This window comes from Pseudomyrmex gracilis, unplaced genomic scaffold (genome assembly GCF_002006095.1).
Source record: "Pseudomyrmex gracilis isolate BER0280 unplaced genomic scaffold, ASM200609v1 scaffold_34, whole genome shotgun sequence".
Lineage (NCBI taxonomy): Eukaryota > Metazoa > Arthropoda > Insecta > Hymenoptera > Formicidae > Pseudomyrmex > Pseudomyrmex gracilis.
In genome coordinates this window covers 667,892-687,283 of record NW_018020618.1, presented here as the reverse complement: position 1 = coordinate 687,283, position 19,392 = coordinate 667,892, and the positions used below count along the sequence as shown (strand labels likewise).

Sequence of the window (19,392 nt, the reverse complement as noted above, 5' to 3'; positions counted from 1 at the left end):
ATTTGTTTTAAATATATTTTACGAATATATGAATAATAAACATCTGAGCTTTGATGTGTACACATCAATCGACTCACAAGATTCTCACGCTTTATCGTTCGCGCTGTTTCGGTCAAAACTCAACGGCATGCTCGCAAATAAATTCATTGGAGCGTGGTGCATCTTACATAATGGATATTACGGACGCAATACTCACCAACATTTTGATCAAGGCCGATTCGACGTATCTCGAAGATCGGGCCGGGATAAGATGCACCTTTCGCACCTTTTCCAATTACTCTGTCGCGCGAAGTGCCGACCTTCTCAATGATGCACCGATTTCAGTCGTCATTCAATTTCACTTTCCTCCCTCGCGGCAAACTACGAAACGCGCTCGGGTTTACGACGCGAAGCGAGGACAAACTAACCTGTGAGGTATGGAACCCGATTAACGTTATTATGCAATGTAATCTCACCGAGACGCGACGCAGGGACGCAAGAAGACGGCGCGCCCAATTGCTCTTTCGCTCGTAATTCGAAGACTGGTCATCGCGGTGGCGATGCCACGGTATTCAAAGATCGAAAACGCCGAGTGTCGCCTCCCGCAAGGGGATCGAAATGCTCCGAAGAAGGCGCGTCCTGTTAAGAGCGCTGCTCGCGGGGACAGACGGGAGAGAGGTCTGTCAGGGAGAAGGGGATCGCGAGGGCCCCCCGCAATCTTTGTGGAAGGGGCAGAAAAACATCCGAACCCCCGAGTTCGCTTTGGTAGGGGCCTCCGGGAGAGGGCCCAAGTTGGCCCGAGCGAGAGATAGAGAGAAACGAGGAGGAAGAGCGAGTAGGACGCATAATCGAGGAGAGGAGCGAGATAATGCGAGACGCGCGAGAGTGAATCGCTCGTAAGAAACGCGCATTGTTGTGTGTCAGCGCGCGCGATAGTTATGGGCCCCAGGCAACCTTGTCCCAGTACCGTGACCACTCGCGCGGCTCATCCAGCGACGCGATGGAACACGGCCTGAACGATCGCGACTCGACGCGTTATTCGACGAAATACGAGAGTCGATAAGGAACCGCGAGGCGTGCGTGGCGCCAAGTAAAGGTCCGCGTATTCTCGTCGAAATCGAGAAGGAAATCCTTCCGCGCCGAATACGCGCGCGCGCTCTTCGCTTTCGCGATCGGAGGATGCGTCGCGCCTCCGCGCTATCTGGGTCATGGATGCACCCGAGAAGACGACGCCGTATTTTGGTCAAGTTCCCCCTCCCAATGCGTACGCCGCGCTTTCTGCCGCCGTCGTTGCGCCGTTAAGTAGGGCCTTAATTTACATCGCGCTCGGAAAAATGGCGCGCAGGTTTTAACAAGAGCGGACGATATATAGGGGCCGAATTATCGCTCAAAATGCGCTTGACAGCGGGCTCGCGTGGTTTAAGGCAAATTGCTGTGGATCGAAATGCGAGAAGCAATTTATAATAAAAATTAAAACACAATACGATTGCAAACAATTGAAGAGTTGAACTTCTGCGCTCTAATAAAATTTGTTTGAGCATCTTCGTGTATATGTGTGTGTGTATGCACATTACGTTCTTTTTCTTTATATTTTTGTTTGTTTAACAGAGATGTCTGATTGCGCGACTACAGCGCGGTATCGTTTACATAACTAACACTTACTTTAATCAAGTGACAAGTGAGCATTGCGGTTCTGCGGCGGAATTATGTAAACGTCTATGAAGAGGCCCTAGAGAGAGACACTATAATAATATAATTATATTACTCTTTCATTTGGACTTTCAAAATTTTAACGACGATGAAGATTCCCATTACACGTTCATTATACGTTCTCACTTGGGTTTAAAAGTATAATCCTCTCGCGTATATTATCTATATACACATTCGCAAACATTCTCGCTCGTTCTTTTATTACAGAATTAGTAGCATCAACGTTTTTAAGAAGAAAAAATTAATGCAACGCAGTCGATGCTAATATTAACGCTCTTGGTAGCTACTGTCGGCTCCTCTCTGTTCTGTCTCACCCTCGTCATAAAACTGATCGTTTACATATTATTGTGTGTAACAAAAAAAAAACACGAAAAAAATGCACCGGATGTGGAGTGAGGGCCACTTTACGATGTAGTACTGCTAATTAGTTTTAATCGCGGCGTTATTCCGATGCCTCGAGAACCTCGATCACATACTCTCCTCCCCGTCTTTATTATCCGAACACACTGTAATTACTTGACTGTATGATTATCATGTATATACAACGCTGGTTGGCATGTAACGTCATGTACACGAATCGAGGATCGAACAGCGTGATCATCGATAAGTCCCGATACCTCCCGTGCGAGCAAGTGCGCGATTCAACGATGTTCGATCGTGATTATTGCCGAGAAGAACGTCCGAAAATGCTTCTTTTTTTCTCCATAAACACAACGAGTCGAGGTAGATGTAGGTCAGGGACTGACAAAGAACTGTTTTTGTCGGTCTAGACGAGTCTGAGGATGCTGCCCTTTTCACGACAGTTATGTGAAATACATTTACGTGAACTCGGTTTCATTCATGTATCGGAGAAAGAGAGAAAGAAGCTATACGTTCACTTGTATTTATCGAAGTTTTCTCGTCATGATGCGACTTGATTTATCGCACGACGTGTAAACGCGCGCGATTCTCCACGTGACGATGTCGTTGTGCATTTGTTGTTGCGACGTCCTCTATTCGCGCTCGTCTCTAGACTTGAGCAGTACGCGCACAAATGAATTCGAACGTGCATAGATAGAGCACATGACGCGTATAGTATACGCAATTAATCGAGCGACAGACTGTGGATAATCTCTTATTAGCTAACCGTCAACGACAGCAAAATTCTGATACAATCGAATGAAATGGTGATTGCTCGCTGGCAAATTTTGCTAATGTCTTGCTTTGTCATTTTTTTTGCTGCCTCTTCATTGGTCGACGATCGGTCATGGATCATGGGTTTCTGGAAACTCTTTGAAGCTGATTTTGCAGCCGGCGTTGCTTTGTGCCATAATTTCGACACAACAGAGAACGGAAATTATCTTTGTTCAGTGTTGTTTCTTTCTTTTGTTTTACACAAATGCCACATCTAGGTCAATGTCGGCAAGAGCTATTTCATTTGTCATTTTCGATACGTGCCGCGCGCGAACCTTTTCGTTGAGAGAAACGGAATCATATCGCGACCGTAATTACTCCTTTTATTACATTCGAGCAAATTTCTGGGTCCGCGAGAATAAAAACGCTGCCTTTCTGACGATTATTGTGCGGTTACAAAAAAAACAACGACAGAGTAAACGATTGAGGCTACTTTTTTTTTTACATCGCGTGAAACGTAAACATCAGAGTCTATAAATATGATTTATCGTATTCAGATATTGATCTTCTCTATTATAAAGTTAATTGCACTTAAACCCATATGTGTAATTAACGAATGTCGAGAGCAGTAACAGTAGCTCTTTATGTTTTTCTTTTTGTTTTTTTACTATCTTTTTTTACTATCTTTATCTATATACAGTCGTGACAGCATGTGTTTGATGTTTCACAATGAAACGTTCTGAGAAAGTTTAAAGATGCAGTTGTACTTGCAATTAGAAAAATCGATAGTATTAAGAAATACATACCTATGTGATTCGAACCTCGCTTCGCAATGTGAAAAATATCATATAGGTTCCTACAAAGAGGACACTTCAAAGTTTTTTATTTACACATATTTATTGTAGGCGAATATTAAATTAACATCGTAAAGTCAGAAACATTATCTCTTTGATTATTTATCTTACTGTGCGCATTTGTACAAATAAATCTGTACTCCGTGCTAATAAAATATTGACTCGCAACATTATAGGGGAAGACCCGTACGTAAGCTACGTATTGATTACCGCATATGTACAATAATAAATTGAGATTGCACTCAATTACGATTTATCTCATATTAATCGGGTGGCTTCAATAAATCGCGCTGAAAGGACGCGTCGTTGCTCCGGGCTGGACGAATCATGCACAATTTAAACGCTCGGTGCCTTCGAACCGGCCGTTCGTGCACCTTTTCTTAATCGTCGAACCGCGAAGACGTCGGGGGAGATGTTTTTATCCGTCTGATCGAGCCGCGCGATGAAGCCGAAATCGATTTCGAGCAATCGCGTCCGTCGACCATTAAGGTGTATCTCATAATCGCTCACTTTTTTCTCTCTTTTTCTTTCTTCGACCAAGATGTGTCGAAAAATCTGCCTGCGATGACGTCAAAGTCACGTCGCGCGCGATCGTTGGAGCTCGCGTTTAAGTGCATTTAAAATCACGCAAACACCGCACACCTATCGACGCATCTGTAGCACTAAGTGCTCACGGTATGTCGCAATCCGGCATGTAACTGCCTTTTAAGTAGGATTACCGTGTGTATGTCTGATTTTTGTCGCGTTTCGGTATTTCGGCTTCTTAAAATGATATTTTTTTATTGATTCATTAATACGAGTTTTACTTTATATTGAGTCGTCAGTTTAAAAAATATCACAAGCCAGATGTTTGAATAAAATTTGGTTTTTAATAAGACGTTACGCAATGTTTTTTTTTTTAAATAATAACATAATAATTGTGATAATAAAAAAATATTTATCAAGATCGAAATACATATATTTTTTGAATGTCGCAGAAAATGCCATATTTATATGCGCAAAACGTGTCATAAATTTTGCACATAGCGCAATATGTCGAAGGTCGGGGACTCTCGTGAACGTATGGCGCACATACTGTCAAGTGCAAGGTTTTCGATATTGCCACGAAGGCAATCAAAAAGCAGAGGGCGTTTCGCTGAGCATCAGCGGAGATTGATACCCCAGGGAGTCCGATTTTGTTCCTTTTTTTTTCTTTTTTTTTTTTTCTCTGTCTTCTCCCAACTCTTTACTCTTTGCTAATTATTTTGCACGAAATCGCCTGGAAACGAAGAAACTTCCCACTCCACGGCGCTCTCTCTCTCTCGGTGTGTGTTTCGCAATGTTTCGTAATATCAATTACGCGGTACCTGTCAAGTTATACATGCGCAGGCGATGGCGGCGGCGGCGTATCGCGTTTCGCACCGTGGCATTATTCCTTAAAGTGTTCTAAAGTATTTATATGGCCGTGTATAATTTAATAAAGTTATGCTGGCGCGCGCGAGAGAGGAATTGCACTGCCAAGTCGAATTCCAGCTGGTCGACTTCTGCCGCCGGCTGCGTTAAAAATGCCGCTCTTTGCGAAACTAAAATTACAGCGCGGGTGTATCTTTTCCCGGGTCGATTTTTAACCTCTCGCCTACGGGCTAGGCGAAAGAGTTCTCTACTCCGTGTGTAACACACATTTTTTTTATGGCCCGTCGGCAATCTAAATTAACATTCTCTCGTACGGTAAAGTTCTTCACGCCGTATATCGAGATGTGGTGTCGCCTTGTGCTCGCGAAAACATTGCAAAAAACGCGCGCACTCGAACATACTTTGCATACATATACTTGTGCGTATTACGTGATCGCGTTATTAAACGTTAATAATTGGGTGTCCTTGCGCGTTAATTTATAGCAACTTTTTTCTGATCGCTTACAAGCCGTGTGCCGTGTATTTTTCTCGCGAGTAGAAACGGTTATTGTGTGTTGCTGGACACATATTGCGAGTCCGCAAAAAGAACTCAAGAACACTCGATTGCATCCGAGGGAGAAGAAGAAGCCAATCGTGACATAAGTAGGAAATGTGGGAGAGATAAATTAAAATAACCGCGCGTGGCGCGCGCGCACGTTTGCATCGTCTCCGGTTACTGCGATCGGAAGGGGTTGAGTAAGATGTATTTTTAGAACCGACGCATCTCTCTCTCTCTCTCTCTTTCTCTCTCTGTTGGGCCCCGTTACATCGGCAGAAGCTGCATCGGAGAATGCGCGACCGTCTCGGCGGGACCTATCTCGGCGCCGAAATTCTAAATTAACCGGTTTTGCAATTTTGGCGCCACTCACCTCTGAGAAATCGCGCAATGGTCCAATTACGGCGAACAACCGAACGTCGGACTCGAGAGTCGGCGTATATATACAGATATTGTACATAAGCTTCGTGTTACGTAGAGACATACGAACGTGCTCCCATGCGAGTTACCTGCTTCTCGACACCTTATTTCGACTCGATGAATTACCGTTCTACCTTGGACGCCGCGATGTTGATCGCGTTTGTTAATTTTAAACGCGGTGTCTCAGGCTGCGCAATAAAATCGAGTGTTATCGCTATATTTCATATATTAATTAAAAAACCTGTAACTCAAAATACGTGAGAGACAGATTTTTCATAGATCATTAATTGCAAAATATTTACTCAATACCCGATCTCTCATTTGTAATTAACCGAAATAAATTTGTACGAGGCGTTTATTTCGAAATTTTCTTTGTGTTGAAGCGATTTCATCGAGAGATGCGATTTAACACGTCGTTAACGAGAAGTGTGCACGAAGCTGACGGATTTTTTTACGACAAACACGGTTTTTCGCGAGATCGCATCTTCGTGCTAATCCGAGAAAAGCTTCCAGTCGCGTTTTGAAGAGAGTTAAACGACTTCATGCAGCAAATCGTTCTGTGTGCATGTCCGTTTGCATCTCTTCGACCGTCTAGGCAGGATGTAGCGATTAAGCGTGTGTGCGGTGTTTAGATCTTGTCTGACGTAATACTTGCGACCGTCACGGCGATGGTTAAAAAAGCTATTCCGGGGAATGTGCGGGAGGACGATAGCGAAACGTCAAACTGACATTGAACTCGCGTTTTCCGTATGCGCCTCGCGTATTCGCCGGATACGTATGACGGTAGTTTGCCTTCTGTTCTTTCCCTCTCTCGGTGCTTCTTTGTCCCGCTCGCGGGCGCTCTGCTCATCTCACCTCTCGGTCACGTATGACCGCTCGTCTATAAGGTCCGACGGTATTCAACAACGTCGTCGCTTCGCTGTATCTTACGTGCGCGAGAACGCGTAGCACGACCCGAGTCGGTATCCGCCAGTTGCGAAATGTAGGAATTTAAAGGGGCATTCTTCGTAAGGTCAGTTATACGACGCCCGGGGTCATTTTGGTAATTGCGCGCGCAATTAAAGCGCGTGCTCGGCCGTGCCAAAGCGACGCAACACGCGGTCTCGTTGTGCGAAGACAGCAACACGAACGAGCATTGTCGCGAAATCTGGTTTAGCTGGGAATATAGATGGATTGATTACCTCGAAATAGTAATACGAAATTTGCATAACTACATACACTTTTTTTTCCTGAAATCACAGCTGTTTTCTGATGTATACGATCGACTTCTATGTCTCTTAAGTTAGCCTACTTCTCAAATAAAAACACATTTGCATAATGAAAATTAAGTGTTGCTAATTAGGTATTAATGTATGCGTATTGTAAAAGCATTTAAATTAGGATTTAATTATGATGTAGAGTTTTGCAAGATTTTTTAATCGGAAATATACTTTTCTTGCATGTGCGCGCGCACTTACACGCACACACACATCGTATATCATAAAGTTATTGTTCTAAAAGGCTTTTGAACATGACCTCGGTGCATGAAACAAACCCCCACATTACGAAACACAATTTCATTTTCGTAATACCGCGATTGCAACTAAAAAGCATATTATCTCAGAGAGACTCAGTAAAGGAGATTATGCGACTTCAGGGTCATCGCAATAATTGTTTGCGGTAATTAAAACACGCGAGAGAGAGGTTAGATTGTGTGATTCATATGTTCTCTCGGCCCGTTCGTAAAACAATGTGAAATTACAAGTATATAATGGATAAGTGCCAGAATAACCTAATCTTAATCAAATATTTTACGAGAGAAGAAAAATATACAATCGCGCCGAACTATTGGACTACATTGCGCAACGCAGAAATCGTAAGGTCATCGCGGCTACGAGGTCTAGGCGATAATTATTAGAATGTGTATTTCCCGTCTTTATTGGGTAAGTACTGCGAAGGTAGTTCTTTCGTGCACAAAAAGTATTTAAAAAATGGTTCTGAACGCCACATAGAGCAAAAAAAAATACGATTGCTTCGTTCGATACAGGTATCTAAGAAACAATTCAGTCACGGCGAAAATATCGCTTGCGCCGTTGCGCACTGTTTTGAAAGGCATCCGTTTAATTTTCCGTAATTACACAAGTAGTGTGTTGCACTTAGCCTTAAATGCCAGTTTATGTACTTGAGTCACGCTGCTCTGCAGCTTGAAGATATACCATATATTTATACGATTTCTTCCACAAGATAGAAAGAAGCGCGCGAATGATTCGTCGAGATTTCAATTAATTTTTGCTCGTCCACACAGTCTCTCTCTTTCTCTCTCTCTCTCTCTTTTTTTCTTCCGATATGTTTGTCAATTATGAAAAGCAAAAGGTTGTAATATGCCTACGCCGGCGACGTCGGGGTCATCGCGGCAATTACCATGCACTTAGAGAATGTGGCGGTTGACGATCGACGACGACGTTGCGCACCTTGCAAGAACCGGTAATTTTGCAACATTGTTGCCCGATTCGCGGGAAAAATGTAATAAAGCCCGTCTCACGGGACGGACAGGCGTAATTGTGCCGAAAAACGGTTGTGCGTGCGTTTGCGCGCACTGATCTGCAGTTTCTCTCTTTCTCCTCACATTTCGAGCAGCAGAGAATTGTCGTTACGAAAGATTCCCGCGCTATACACAATCCGGCGAATTCTCGCGGTAACGATGTCCTTAACTAAATAATAATAGTCCCTCATTAGTACGTGTCCGACCTCGCGAGTTCTTAATTCGGCAAAATGTCCGATGATCGAAGGCCGATTTATCAACGATATAAGTTTATAAGTTGCGTTGTATTTTTAATAACGCAAGCACAATTTGCCGCTACAACATTTGCTCGAAAAATTACAGAAATGGATAAGAAATCGCTAAAGGATATAAAGGATGTAGTCTATTTTGCAATTATATATTGCAATTATACATTGCGTTGTGTTACGAATCGCGCTTGTATATTTCAAGTTAGTTAAGACTTAATTAAGTGAGAGTCACTCTCATTGCTGGCGATCATAATTGTAGCCATATGTTGCAGTTGCTACAAAAGTCTTTCTACAAGTTATTGCCTCGAATTTGATTTAAACCCATCAATCTCGCTCTGTCTTAAGAGAAGCATGAAAAATCGCAAGTAATTTATCAAAAGCTTACTAAATTACGAGAAAAATAACCGATTCTCTCAGACAAATTACTTTGTTATCGAGAAACAGTAAAATAATTTTTAATGTAAAACAGAATACAATAAGGTGCTTTTAAATAACACAATTAGAAAAAAATAAAATTAATTCGTTCGGACAAAGATCTTTCCCACGAAGATAAACGCAAACGTTCTCCGTGCAAACTGCGCATTGTTGTCCACGCAGCAACTTGCGGAACATACAGTAGTAGTAGTAGTTTAATATTATCCAACAGATCTCTATGGACGCGCATGGTATAATTATTCAACAACAGTATTATTATCTAATAACGCTGATCGACAGATTCGCGCGGAAGAAAAAGGGAGATCCCAGGATGCAGTGGCGCGACGGTGTCACTCGGTTCGCACAGCCTTGTAACATATACACAAATAACCCAATAAATCTCGGTATAGGCTGCTGCTGCTGCTCATCCTTTGGAGTCCTTGACACCGACGTAGTGTCACCGACTGCGCGCCGCTCGCGGTGAAAAAGGAGAGTCTCCCAAGCCGCTCGCCGTTCGTCGTGGAAATGACCCGGATCAACCTCGGCGTCGTTTCCCAACGCACGTGGTTGATCTTCGCTAGTACAGTCTTCGCGATTCATCGCCGTACGTCACTCTTCCTCGGCGTCGTGTGTAGTCTTCTGAGAAAAACGCTAATGATTTCTCGGTCGCGTTATCGACCGCGAGAAGTTTTGCTTGACGAGCGTACGAGAGACTCTTTTTTTCGATGTAATTACGATTTGTTGGTTTGCGCGTCGGGGCACTTCGTGTTTCGTTACTTATTCGAAGTTACGAGAAATTTTTCACGAACGTCGGTGACAATTTATACCGACGATGAATGTACCAGTTTGATGGTGACGATCTCGAGTGACACACACGGGGCGTTTGACACAAGCTGCAATTTTCCTGCCATTCGAACAAAGAAATTGTAACGATTAACGTTGGGTAACATTCGACTGATGCGTGAAAGGTGTTTTGCTGACCCAGATCAATAATCTCGATCCGAGCGATTTTCAACTAACGCGGCTTAGTCGCGCGCCGCTAATATTTTCGCTGCCTGAAAGTGTCGGTTTCTGGTGCGGCGAGCGCGATAAAATTAATTTTGTCCGCTCGAGAAATCACGATATGTTTATCGCAAAATAATCAATAAAAGATTTTTTTTTCAGCGAGGATACACACACGCGCGCACACACATCAACGGAAGAAATGGTGTTGATTGTAAAATAAGAGAGCTATTGAAAAAATGATATCTGCGTATGGTCATTTCAAATAATAATTCAAGAATGTTTTTTTTTTTTAATGATACCCGGCGATAATTACCGGGCGAGTAATAATAATCAAGTTGAATGAATTTTATTTCCCAATCCGAGTGTACTTCAGACTAACCGGCAATTAATCCCCCCGTTTCTTAATCGCGAGGGACAAGGAGAGGTCGTTACCGAGTGACAGTTCGTTAGTAATTAACGGTATCTACACGTCATATCGATGATGTACGACAGGCATGAGAGCGAAAAGGAAGAAGATGATGATGATGATGATGACGATGATGATAACGTTTATATATGATGTCACTGTATAGCATTGATAGTGAAAAATTCACATATTCTGCATCCGGTTGCAGGGCACAGATTAATCACAATACAAATAAATAGCCACGCGCGTAACGGACGCTGGAAAATAATGGAGACCTAAGGGAGACAATTATCGACGATGCAAAATTGCTTTTAAGTAGCGGTACACGTTAAGATACGGGATATATGTGCGGCAAGCTACGATTATTCATCGTATTAATAGTTACCTTAGGCAGATATGTCATTGTTCCCGATTAAAGTACTCGTAACAATTTACGAGCGAATCATCCCCCCCGGCGCGGTTGCAATACTCGACGAGTTACGGCTCGGTCCACAATAATAGATGTCCGTGTTTGTTTTCGATGCACGCGCGCGCATGGGAATTATTAGTTTGCACGTTTAATTGCCGAGCGGCCAATCGGACGATATTTTGCGATATCGTTCGAAAGCGGGGATATAACGAAGCACTTAAGCGTAATCGAACGATACCGTAACGATCCCGTCCGCGCACATACATGTTTATTCGTAATCATGTCAAGGAGATATTTACAAAATAGTAGTGTACGCGCGCGCGTTGTTGGCATTTAACGCCTCTCTGAGAAGCGAGAGTTCCGAAGAGCGAGTTTACACACCTGCGTTTTATGAAAATTCCGATAATCGAATAACGTAAATTACAGTGCGAAAACGATCGGGCGCAAAATTCGCTAATTGGACTTGTCGATTATCGGACGATTCTACGACATGTTCGGTAAGATATAAATTTTGTAGCCGCTACATTTCGAAAGGTACGAACGTAATATATATTTCTATCTAAAATTTAAGAGACGAGTTTTTACAATCAAAATTAATGTGGGATCGAAAATGTTCAGTATTAATCGGCATTGTTTGTTTATTTCAAAAACCGAATATTGATCCGACAACCTTTTTGTTCAGTACTTCTTCAAGGCTGAATGTTTTATAGCAATAATACTCACAGCTTTCTCTCAGAGTTGCAAAATTAATAAAAACATAGCAAGAAGAAAGCTCGCCGATCCACAAGTGGTTTCGCGCACAAGATACAAGAGCACAATCGTGCGTACATAAAAACATTCCATCTACTTACATAATGTTCATTGTTGAAGTGTTTATTACATGAATGGAGCGCGAGTGCGCCGACGATCTTATAATAAGCGGCGCCTGTTTCTTCAAAATTCAGATTATATTACGCGCGTTAAATGTATCGATTTATAGAAAAGATGTCCTTCGTAAATAAAATTCTTATCTCTCTCAACTTTACTCGAAGAAATAAAAAAGAAGTCAAAATTCGTCTGTATCGAGGAATTTAAGGAGAAACGGTATAACTACATCATCATTTTTTTACGTTATCTCTTACATTCTCGCTTCAAAGTATCATCGTCGCTTTTTGTAAAATTCCCACATGATCTAAAGTGGAAGATATTTGGGTCTTCTGAGCGTTACTACCGGAGATGCCTCCGTAAGACTCGATTAAAGATTAAACTCGTGAGGTCAGCAGGTTCGAAACGATTTATCTCCGCAATTCTAATGGTTAAAAATAAAAGCACCAGAATTCGATTAAAAGCTACTTAAAAATCTCTTGTTTGAAAAAAAGTGTCTTCTTTAGAAACGTGACAAAAGTAAAGTCACGTGACAGGGAGGAAAGGAAAAACAACACGTAACTAAGGTCACGTGACGTTACTTTCGTCACGTGTTTTTAAAAACCGGATTGAAATGTCACAGTATACTTGCCAAAACACAAAGAAACGGAACAAAGCATGTCCGTCTTACAAACCTATATAATAGACATGTGAGAGGTGTCAGAAGTAACGATAATAATAATGAAGTTTCTGAAAACGTGAATTTCTTACTTCGAAACTTTATTGTCGCATATCTCCAAATCAGAAGCACAAACCAAAAAACGCTAGAATAATTTTTTTTTTTAATGTTTTAGTCTGAAACGGTTGAGACTAAAACGAAACTAATCGGTTTTTATTTAGTCGTTTATGAGATATTGTTTTTGAAGATCTCCTCACTTCTCAATCGCGTGAATTTCGCGTATAAGAGGCACTAACCGTGCCTCTTGATATGTGTATTTATCTTTAGTAACGTACACATCTAAAAGATGTGCGGTGTAGATTTGCGTATATAGAATTTAATTAACACCGATCTTTGTGTTAGATACACGTAAGTTATTGAGGAAACAGTTGCCAAATACTTCCGTATTGGAGTTATGCTTAAGCAACACGCGAGATGGGAATAACTGGATACGTACAGATCTGATGATAGTGCACAAATATAAATTTCATTTTGCCTATCACCAACTTCTGCAATCATCCTTCTCAATATCCGCGCTTGTGAATCAGCGAAGTTTAGCACAAAGAAAAACTGCTCGCCCTGTAATCTTTCTTGGGAATTAACGATGGACAATTACCCGTTTCGAGAACAATGATTATCAGCCGCGCAGTTTGCGCAAGTATAGTTAACGGGAGGAGTTTGCGATCGCAGTTTTCGTCTGATCTGTGCAAGGCGATGCACGCGGGTGGTCCTTTAAACAAGGCACCGTAGAAGGCACATTCTCTTCCGATTCTAAGCATCGATAACCTGAGCGTTCTCGCGAACTCGTTTCTATTCACGCTGAAGAATTTGCATATGTATCATCTCATATGCTTTTTACATCTGTTTTCCTATAATCTTGAAATAATCACGTAAATAAAGTTATGGAATATAACAGATTAGATTGAAACTAATATTTATTTAGAATATTTATATTATTGTTTAATATTTCTTAGACAATCAAAATGTGTGCGCTTCGGGTTTGTTAAAACACAAATTTGTGCTTTGATTGTTAAAGTGTTACATTGTTGATCGATAGACGAAAGAAGTTTGTAGCATTCAGGGGTAAGACTGTATAAATGCGATTTACTTCCCTCTTCGACGCAACATTACGAAGCTCTCTATCTCCAGTTGGTCCTCTTCTCTCGATTTCACTTTTGGCGGCCGCGGCACGCCGGTCTTCTTCCCCGCGAACCTCCGCTTCTTCCTCCCGGTCTCCTTCTCCCGCAAAATGTTGCGTAAGCGAGAGCGCAACGACGATCTGCCGCGCGTTCGCGGCGCCCGGTCCGCACGCGTGCCTCCAAACGAGGACTATTATGTTCAAGGCGTAATTTGTAAAACGCGCGCTCGCCGCAAATCCGCGAAAGTGGAGCGATTGTTATTACTGTCTATCTATCAGTAGTGTAATTTTCCTCTTGCGTTTTATTCGTCTATTCAGAAATCGCCCGTAACGCCGCGATGTTTATCGCGTGTTGGCATATGTCGTAAAAACTTCATCTCGCTCCTTTAAAAATCTTAATACGTTTCAATCAACATGAGAAATTTTGCGTATTAATGTCACACATTGAATTTTATTTACGTGAGATTTGTTGCGTAACTTTACTTATGCGCGCCGAATGTAACACTTGTTCCAATCCCGTTCATATTTATTTCGCGCATGATACTTGAAATCGTCATTGCACTGCATTGTGAACGGGAGATGGTTTCGTAAGATAAATTTCTCATATATAAATATTGGTATAAAAGTTTGACAGTATAACATCTGTTACTCGAATCGCACGTGATCGTATATGCGGTCGCCTCAATACGGCGAAATATCATTTACAATATTTTAAGCGCGCTTGATACGGGATAAAGTCATCGCGCATCTAAACCAAATAGCGTATAAATTAGCAATAGACGTAGTAACCGTCTGCGGTTAAATATGTTCACGCAGAATTATACATGTGATTACAACACTATGCGCTTTCTCAAACTGGAGTAGAGAGTCTAATCTCATCATTTCCTGCACACAGGATGATTTACGTGGCTCTCTTACTTTTATTATTTTATGCAATTACACACGGACAATATCATTTATTTTATAACTAAATGCATGTGTGTGTAATGCACACAGATCTGTCGTAACAATTCATTGCTTCTGTCGCGCGCGAACACTTCGTTCAAGAGAAGAAAAAACATTTGTCGAGATAAAGTTATTGCCTCTTCGTAAGGATGATGAAGTCGTTGACTAGCAATAGAAGGTGTTGATGACGTATTTGATTGGTAATCATTTATGACCTTCGATCGATATCGAATTCCAAGTTGGAATCGCGGTTATGAAAAATGATTTTTCTCTATTAAGTGTCTGGTTTCTTTTCTTTGGATCTCTACTTCTATCATAAACTTTGTTCAAGATTTTGTTGTTTTCTTGAAATCTCTTCAAACTTCGTTCAAAAGATTAGCACTGTGACCATGAACGAGCGTCATAAAAATTCCTAATTACATGTAAACTGTTGTCGATTTCGTGGCCGACTAGAAAAAGAGATTCGGTGGGAGTGCCATTACCACAGCATACGCAATATTCAATCGTCTTTTTTTTTTTTCTCGTTCTTTCTCTGACATAAGATATGTTTACGCCACTGATGTTGTGGTGGATGGTGCCGATGGCGAATCGAGACGGAAGGAGGTAGGGGGAATCACGAGGACGCGAAAAGCGCGAGGAGTAGTCACGACGACGGGAGAGCCGCGGTGTGGAGATGGTGAAGAGGCCGCGAGAGTGAGGGACGGACGAGAGGCAAGGCCGTTCTTTGACCCGAGACGTGGCCAACTCGGCGCCAAGTTTTCGGGAGGAACCGGTCTCACTCGGCCCTCTGGAATTCTGGTTGGCTTCGTTACACCGCCATCGTTACGGTTTTGCCGAGAAAACCGAGGGCGACAACGTCGGGTACCGCACCTGCCTCCCTCTCCTCGTCGCGACGTCCATATAATTCTCGGGTGTCGCGGCTTCGAACAATATCGGGAGAACCCCATCTCTCACGGTTGGCGAACCTCGTCAATCAACAATAATCGAGGATCATGTATAGAAAAATAAGAGAGAAAGAGAGAGGTCAGCGCGCTCCGCTGTATTTAATAACGCCGCAGCTTGATATCTGCTTGTCCCGAAAAAACATGCGTGGCGTCTAATTAATTTATGTACTTTTTTTTTTTAGTAAGTACCGCTGCGCGTCATGAGATAAATCCCCGCGCGAGTGATTTGCGCAAGTCGAGATTTCGAATTGTAGTTGAATAAAAGGTATTTTGAGATAAACGCATTCTAAGCGTTATTATTTGTATATTTCCATGAGAGAGAGAAGACGATAAAACTCTGTATATAATACACGTATATAATGCGCACTTGTAAAATATATGAGTACGTGTACACATCTGCAATACACAAGTGGGATATTGCTTAATATCTTCCAACAAACAGATCTAATCTCGAATTTGAACGACTATTAATTAGAATGCAGCGACCTTGTCTTCCACGATTTCGCTTGGTTTATAAATCGCGCGCTGTGTGTATTCCATTTCGATTATTACGGTCAATGCATTAATGATCAAAGTAAAGTAACACGCGACCTACATCAGCCCGATTCCAGATTGTGGTGTGAAGAAATATTTACCTACGGTCTCCCGGTACGCCTCTCTCCGGTTTATTCCTCGCCGCGACCTGAATTCCGGCTGCAGTAATTTTTGCCTTAACGCCCGTGGCGCGATACGCTCTCGCTTCGGGAAGCGCATCCATTGTCGGCGCTCATTATTGCGCCGCACACACAACTTTGTTTTAATATCTCGGCAAGTATATCAACGCGTTATCTTATTGCATCATTCTTTTTTATGATAGGGGGTATAAATTACGCGTCGCATTTTCGCGCGTGTTAATACCAATCGCGATCTTTTTGCCGTTCTCCCCGCAGCGTCGCTAATGCGAATAATCCATCGCGAGTTGCACAAAATCCGCTGAGATCATCCCAATCTCTTCCTTAAGCCGGACGCGCCGATTTATCTGTGCTTCGCATCTTCTTCGTCTCTTCTCTTTCAATCTCCGTCTCTTTCCCTCGCGCACGGAACGGTGCACATGTGCTTGCGGTCGCGTATAGAAATATACGAGATGCACCTGTACATTCGTGCACCTGAGCGCGCGCCTCGGCGAGAGAAACTCATCGATCTTCCTTCTTGCTTCTACTTTCGATTCTGTACTTTCCTCCGTGGTTTTGTGACTCTGTAATCACGTAATATTGTGCTATTTTTGTTGGAATAACATGATTGAACGACAGCAAAGTACAAAATATCATCACCGTGTGTAAATAATATAATAAACGTGAAGTAAATCTGTTGTTTTATGTTTTAAAGGATAACTTTGTCATCACAGCCTGGTGTGTGTTATATTTTTGTCTCTAAAGCAAAATGTTTCGCTGAATTTATAGATATCTATGATATCTTAATGATTATTATTTCACACTAATTTATCATTGCGGCTATTGAGATTGTGTGCGATTAACACGTGTGCGTATTTACCGGTGTGGTCATAAATTTAATTTTTTACACACATCGCGTTCTGTCTCATCTGTTAAGAGAGAACGGTTATGATGCTAACAATGTCGGGTTTTGCAAAAACGTGCGTTAAATGAAATGAGTGTCACGGTATAATTATATCTTCTGCCGTAACAAGCGGTAACTGAATGATTATGAAAAAGGCGAGACGGCGCTCTTATACGGATAATTGCTGATTTAAAAACCAGATTTTGTATAGCGTTAAGAACGATGTGTGAAACATTATGCCGCTTACATTAATTGTCGAGTGCGCGCGTTCTCGACGCACGTTATTTCTAGAATACATTATCATATTTCACGCGTTATCACGATAAATACAACAATAAACGCCTTTAGTGAACGAAAGAGATCGGTATTCGAAGAATTTCAGCAAAAAACAACTCGGTATATAATAAATATCATTCGGTATAATATATTTGGCAGTATATAATAAAAAGCGCCGAGATTATTTTTTGTAGCTTGTGTGATAAAAGTGAGACAAGAGCGCGACTTGAGTACTTCGCGTATAAGACTATTCGGGCCGACGTGACATCACAAACGACGTCCGCATTCTTATTCGTCTCTCGTCTTTTGTCGTTTCCACCGTCCGTCGCCAGGTGAGACCTTCTTCATAGTGTCCATTATATCGTCGCCATGAATATTTAATGCGATGTTAAAGATTTATGGAGGATCAATCATTGAATGCACATTATTACGTACACGCTCGTTCACTTGACTCTTAAAATAAGCATTTGTGCCAACCAAACAACGTTCAGACAACTATCAGATACAAATGGAATTGTTGTCTTGTACACAAAACGTTCTATCTTTCTCACATATTATTCATTTTTTTGTTGTTCCGAACTTTACTTACACAAAATTAAATCAATAAAAATATCTCTTTTGGCAAAACTGCTAAGTGAAACACATCGAATCAGCGTGAAAGAGCTGCGGATTATAAATTTTGATCTATATCGTCGAGAGATTTTCGCGCGTGGAGAAGAATCGAACATTGTGAGTAACGAGTGAACTATTCGGTTACACAATCGAGGCGCGATGGTATATATAAATATGTTGATCCTTTAGTATCAAGGATTCCGACGAATTGCCAAATAAAAATCGGTTATCCGTGGGCGTAGCAACGCGCGTGTAACAGCCTTCACAGTCACGTTATTCTCTTGCTCGGCGACAAAAATCGTGTGTTGCCAAAAAGATCCCAATAAAGATATACATTTAACACCGAGAGAACTGCACGATCCTTTATGTTTTAGCGTCATTTTTAGCGCCTACGTGTCACTTACAAACATCAAAAAGCGTCGAAATAATTCGCAAATACACGCGAAAGTATCACATTAACTGTCGCACACGTGACTGGTTGTAAAAAAGTTATTTCATCCGTGTCATTTACAAATGGTTAAATAAATTGTAGATTTTAAGCCAACGTAAATGCGTAATTTGTCTAGTAACTTAATTATACGTACGTATTATCTCGTACAATAACGCGAAGTTTCTGAAAGGAATCCCGCGACATTGAGCTAACTATATGCACGCGATTAAACGTATAGTATTATGTTTAATTCCGATGTTCCTGTCATTTGGAAACACCGTTAATCATATGCGTAAGAAATGTAATTTCGCAGAATTTGGTTAATCCGAGTGATGTTTTTTTAATTAACTTTGCATGTATTTAATGATTATTTATGGACGATTAAAGAAGAGATTGTATGTAATGATGCATAATTTTTTAAGAATCACGCGGACAATCCTTGGTTTTATTGTTATGACGAGGCGTTCATCGGAATTCTCCGCGGCTATAAACCCGTTACAAACGATCCAATATGGATATTTGAAGTCCGGATGTGTCATTTTTATAACTGTTCTTGGTATATAAAAAAAAAAATAATAATAAAAATTTCTAGAATTTGAACTGGTCTCTTCGTATGAATCACTAGCCAGCTCTAAAACTAATATAATGCTATTAAATAACTCAAAAGAAGAAAATTGTTAATATATCGAGAACATTTTTTTATATTCAATAGAATTTTATATTCAAACATTTTATTTCAACATTTATTTAACATTTATTTTGCGGATTGAGCAAGACAAGTTATCTTTGTTTTTTGTTTGTACAAATTCAAGGATATACACATATTTATTTTGCAAAGCTTGACAATTCACACACAGTAGTTGTATAATATCCACTTCTAATCGCGCTCTTGCGCATTTCCATTACGAATGGTCAGTGATGCTGCT

The 19,392-nt window shown here is 41.4% G+C and overlaps 2 protein-coding genes across 2 annotated transcripts in view; one reads left to right on the top strand and one right to left on the bottom strand.

Annotated features, from left to right (window-relative positions):
- Positions 1–509, bottom strand: part of LOC109852719 — a 53,814-nt gene extending 53,305 nt beyond the window's left edge. Inside the window, exon 1 of the mRNA XM_020424149.1 lies at positions 197–509. Coding sequence (XP_020279738.1) covers positions 197–202 — 6 coding nt within the window. The 5' untranslated portion in view covers positions 203–509. The remainder of the gene's footprint in view (positions 1–196) is intronic.
- LOC109852717 (nuclear migration protein nudC) overlaps positions 1–19,392 on the top strand; it is a 78,821-nt gene that overhangs the window by 54,853 nt on the left and 4,576 nt on the right. The gene's annotated exons all lie outside the window — the stretch shown is intronic.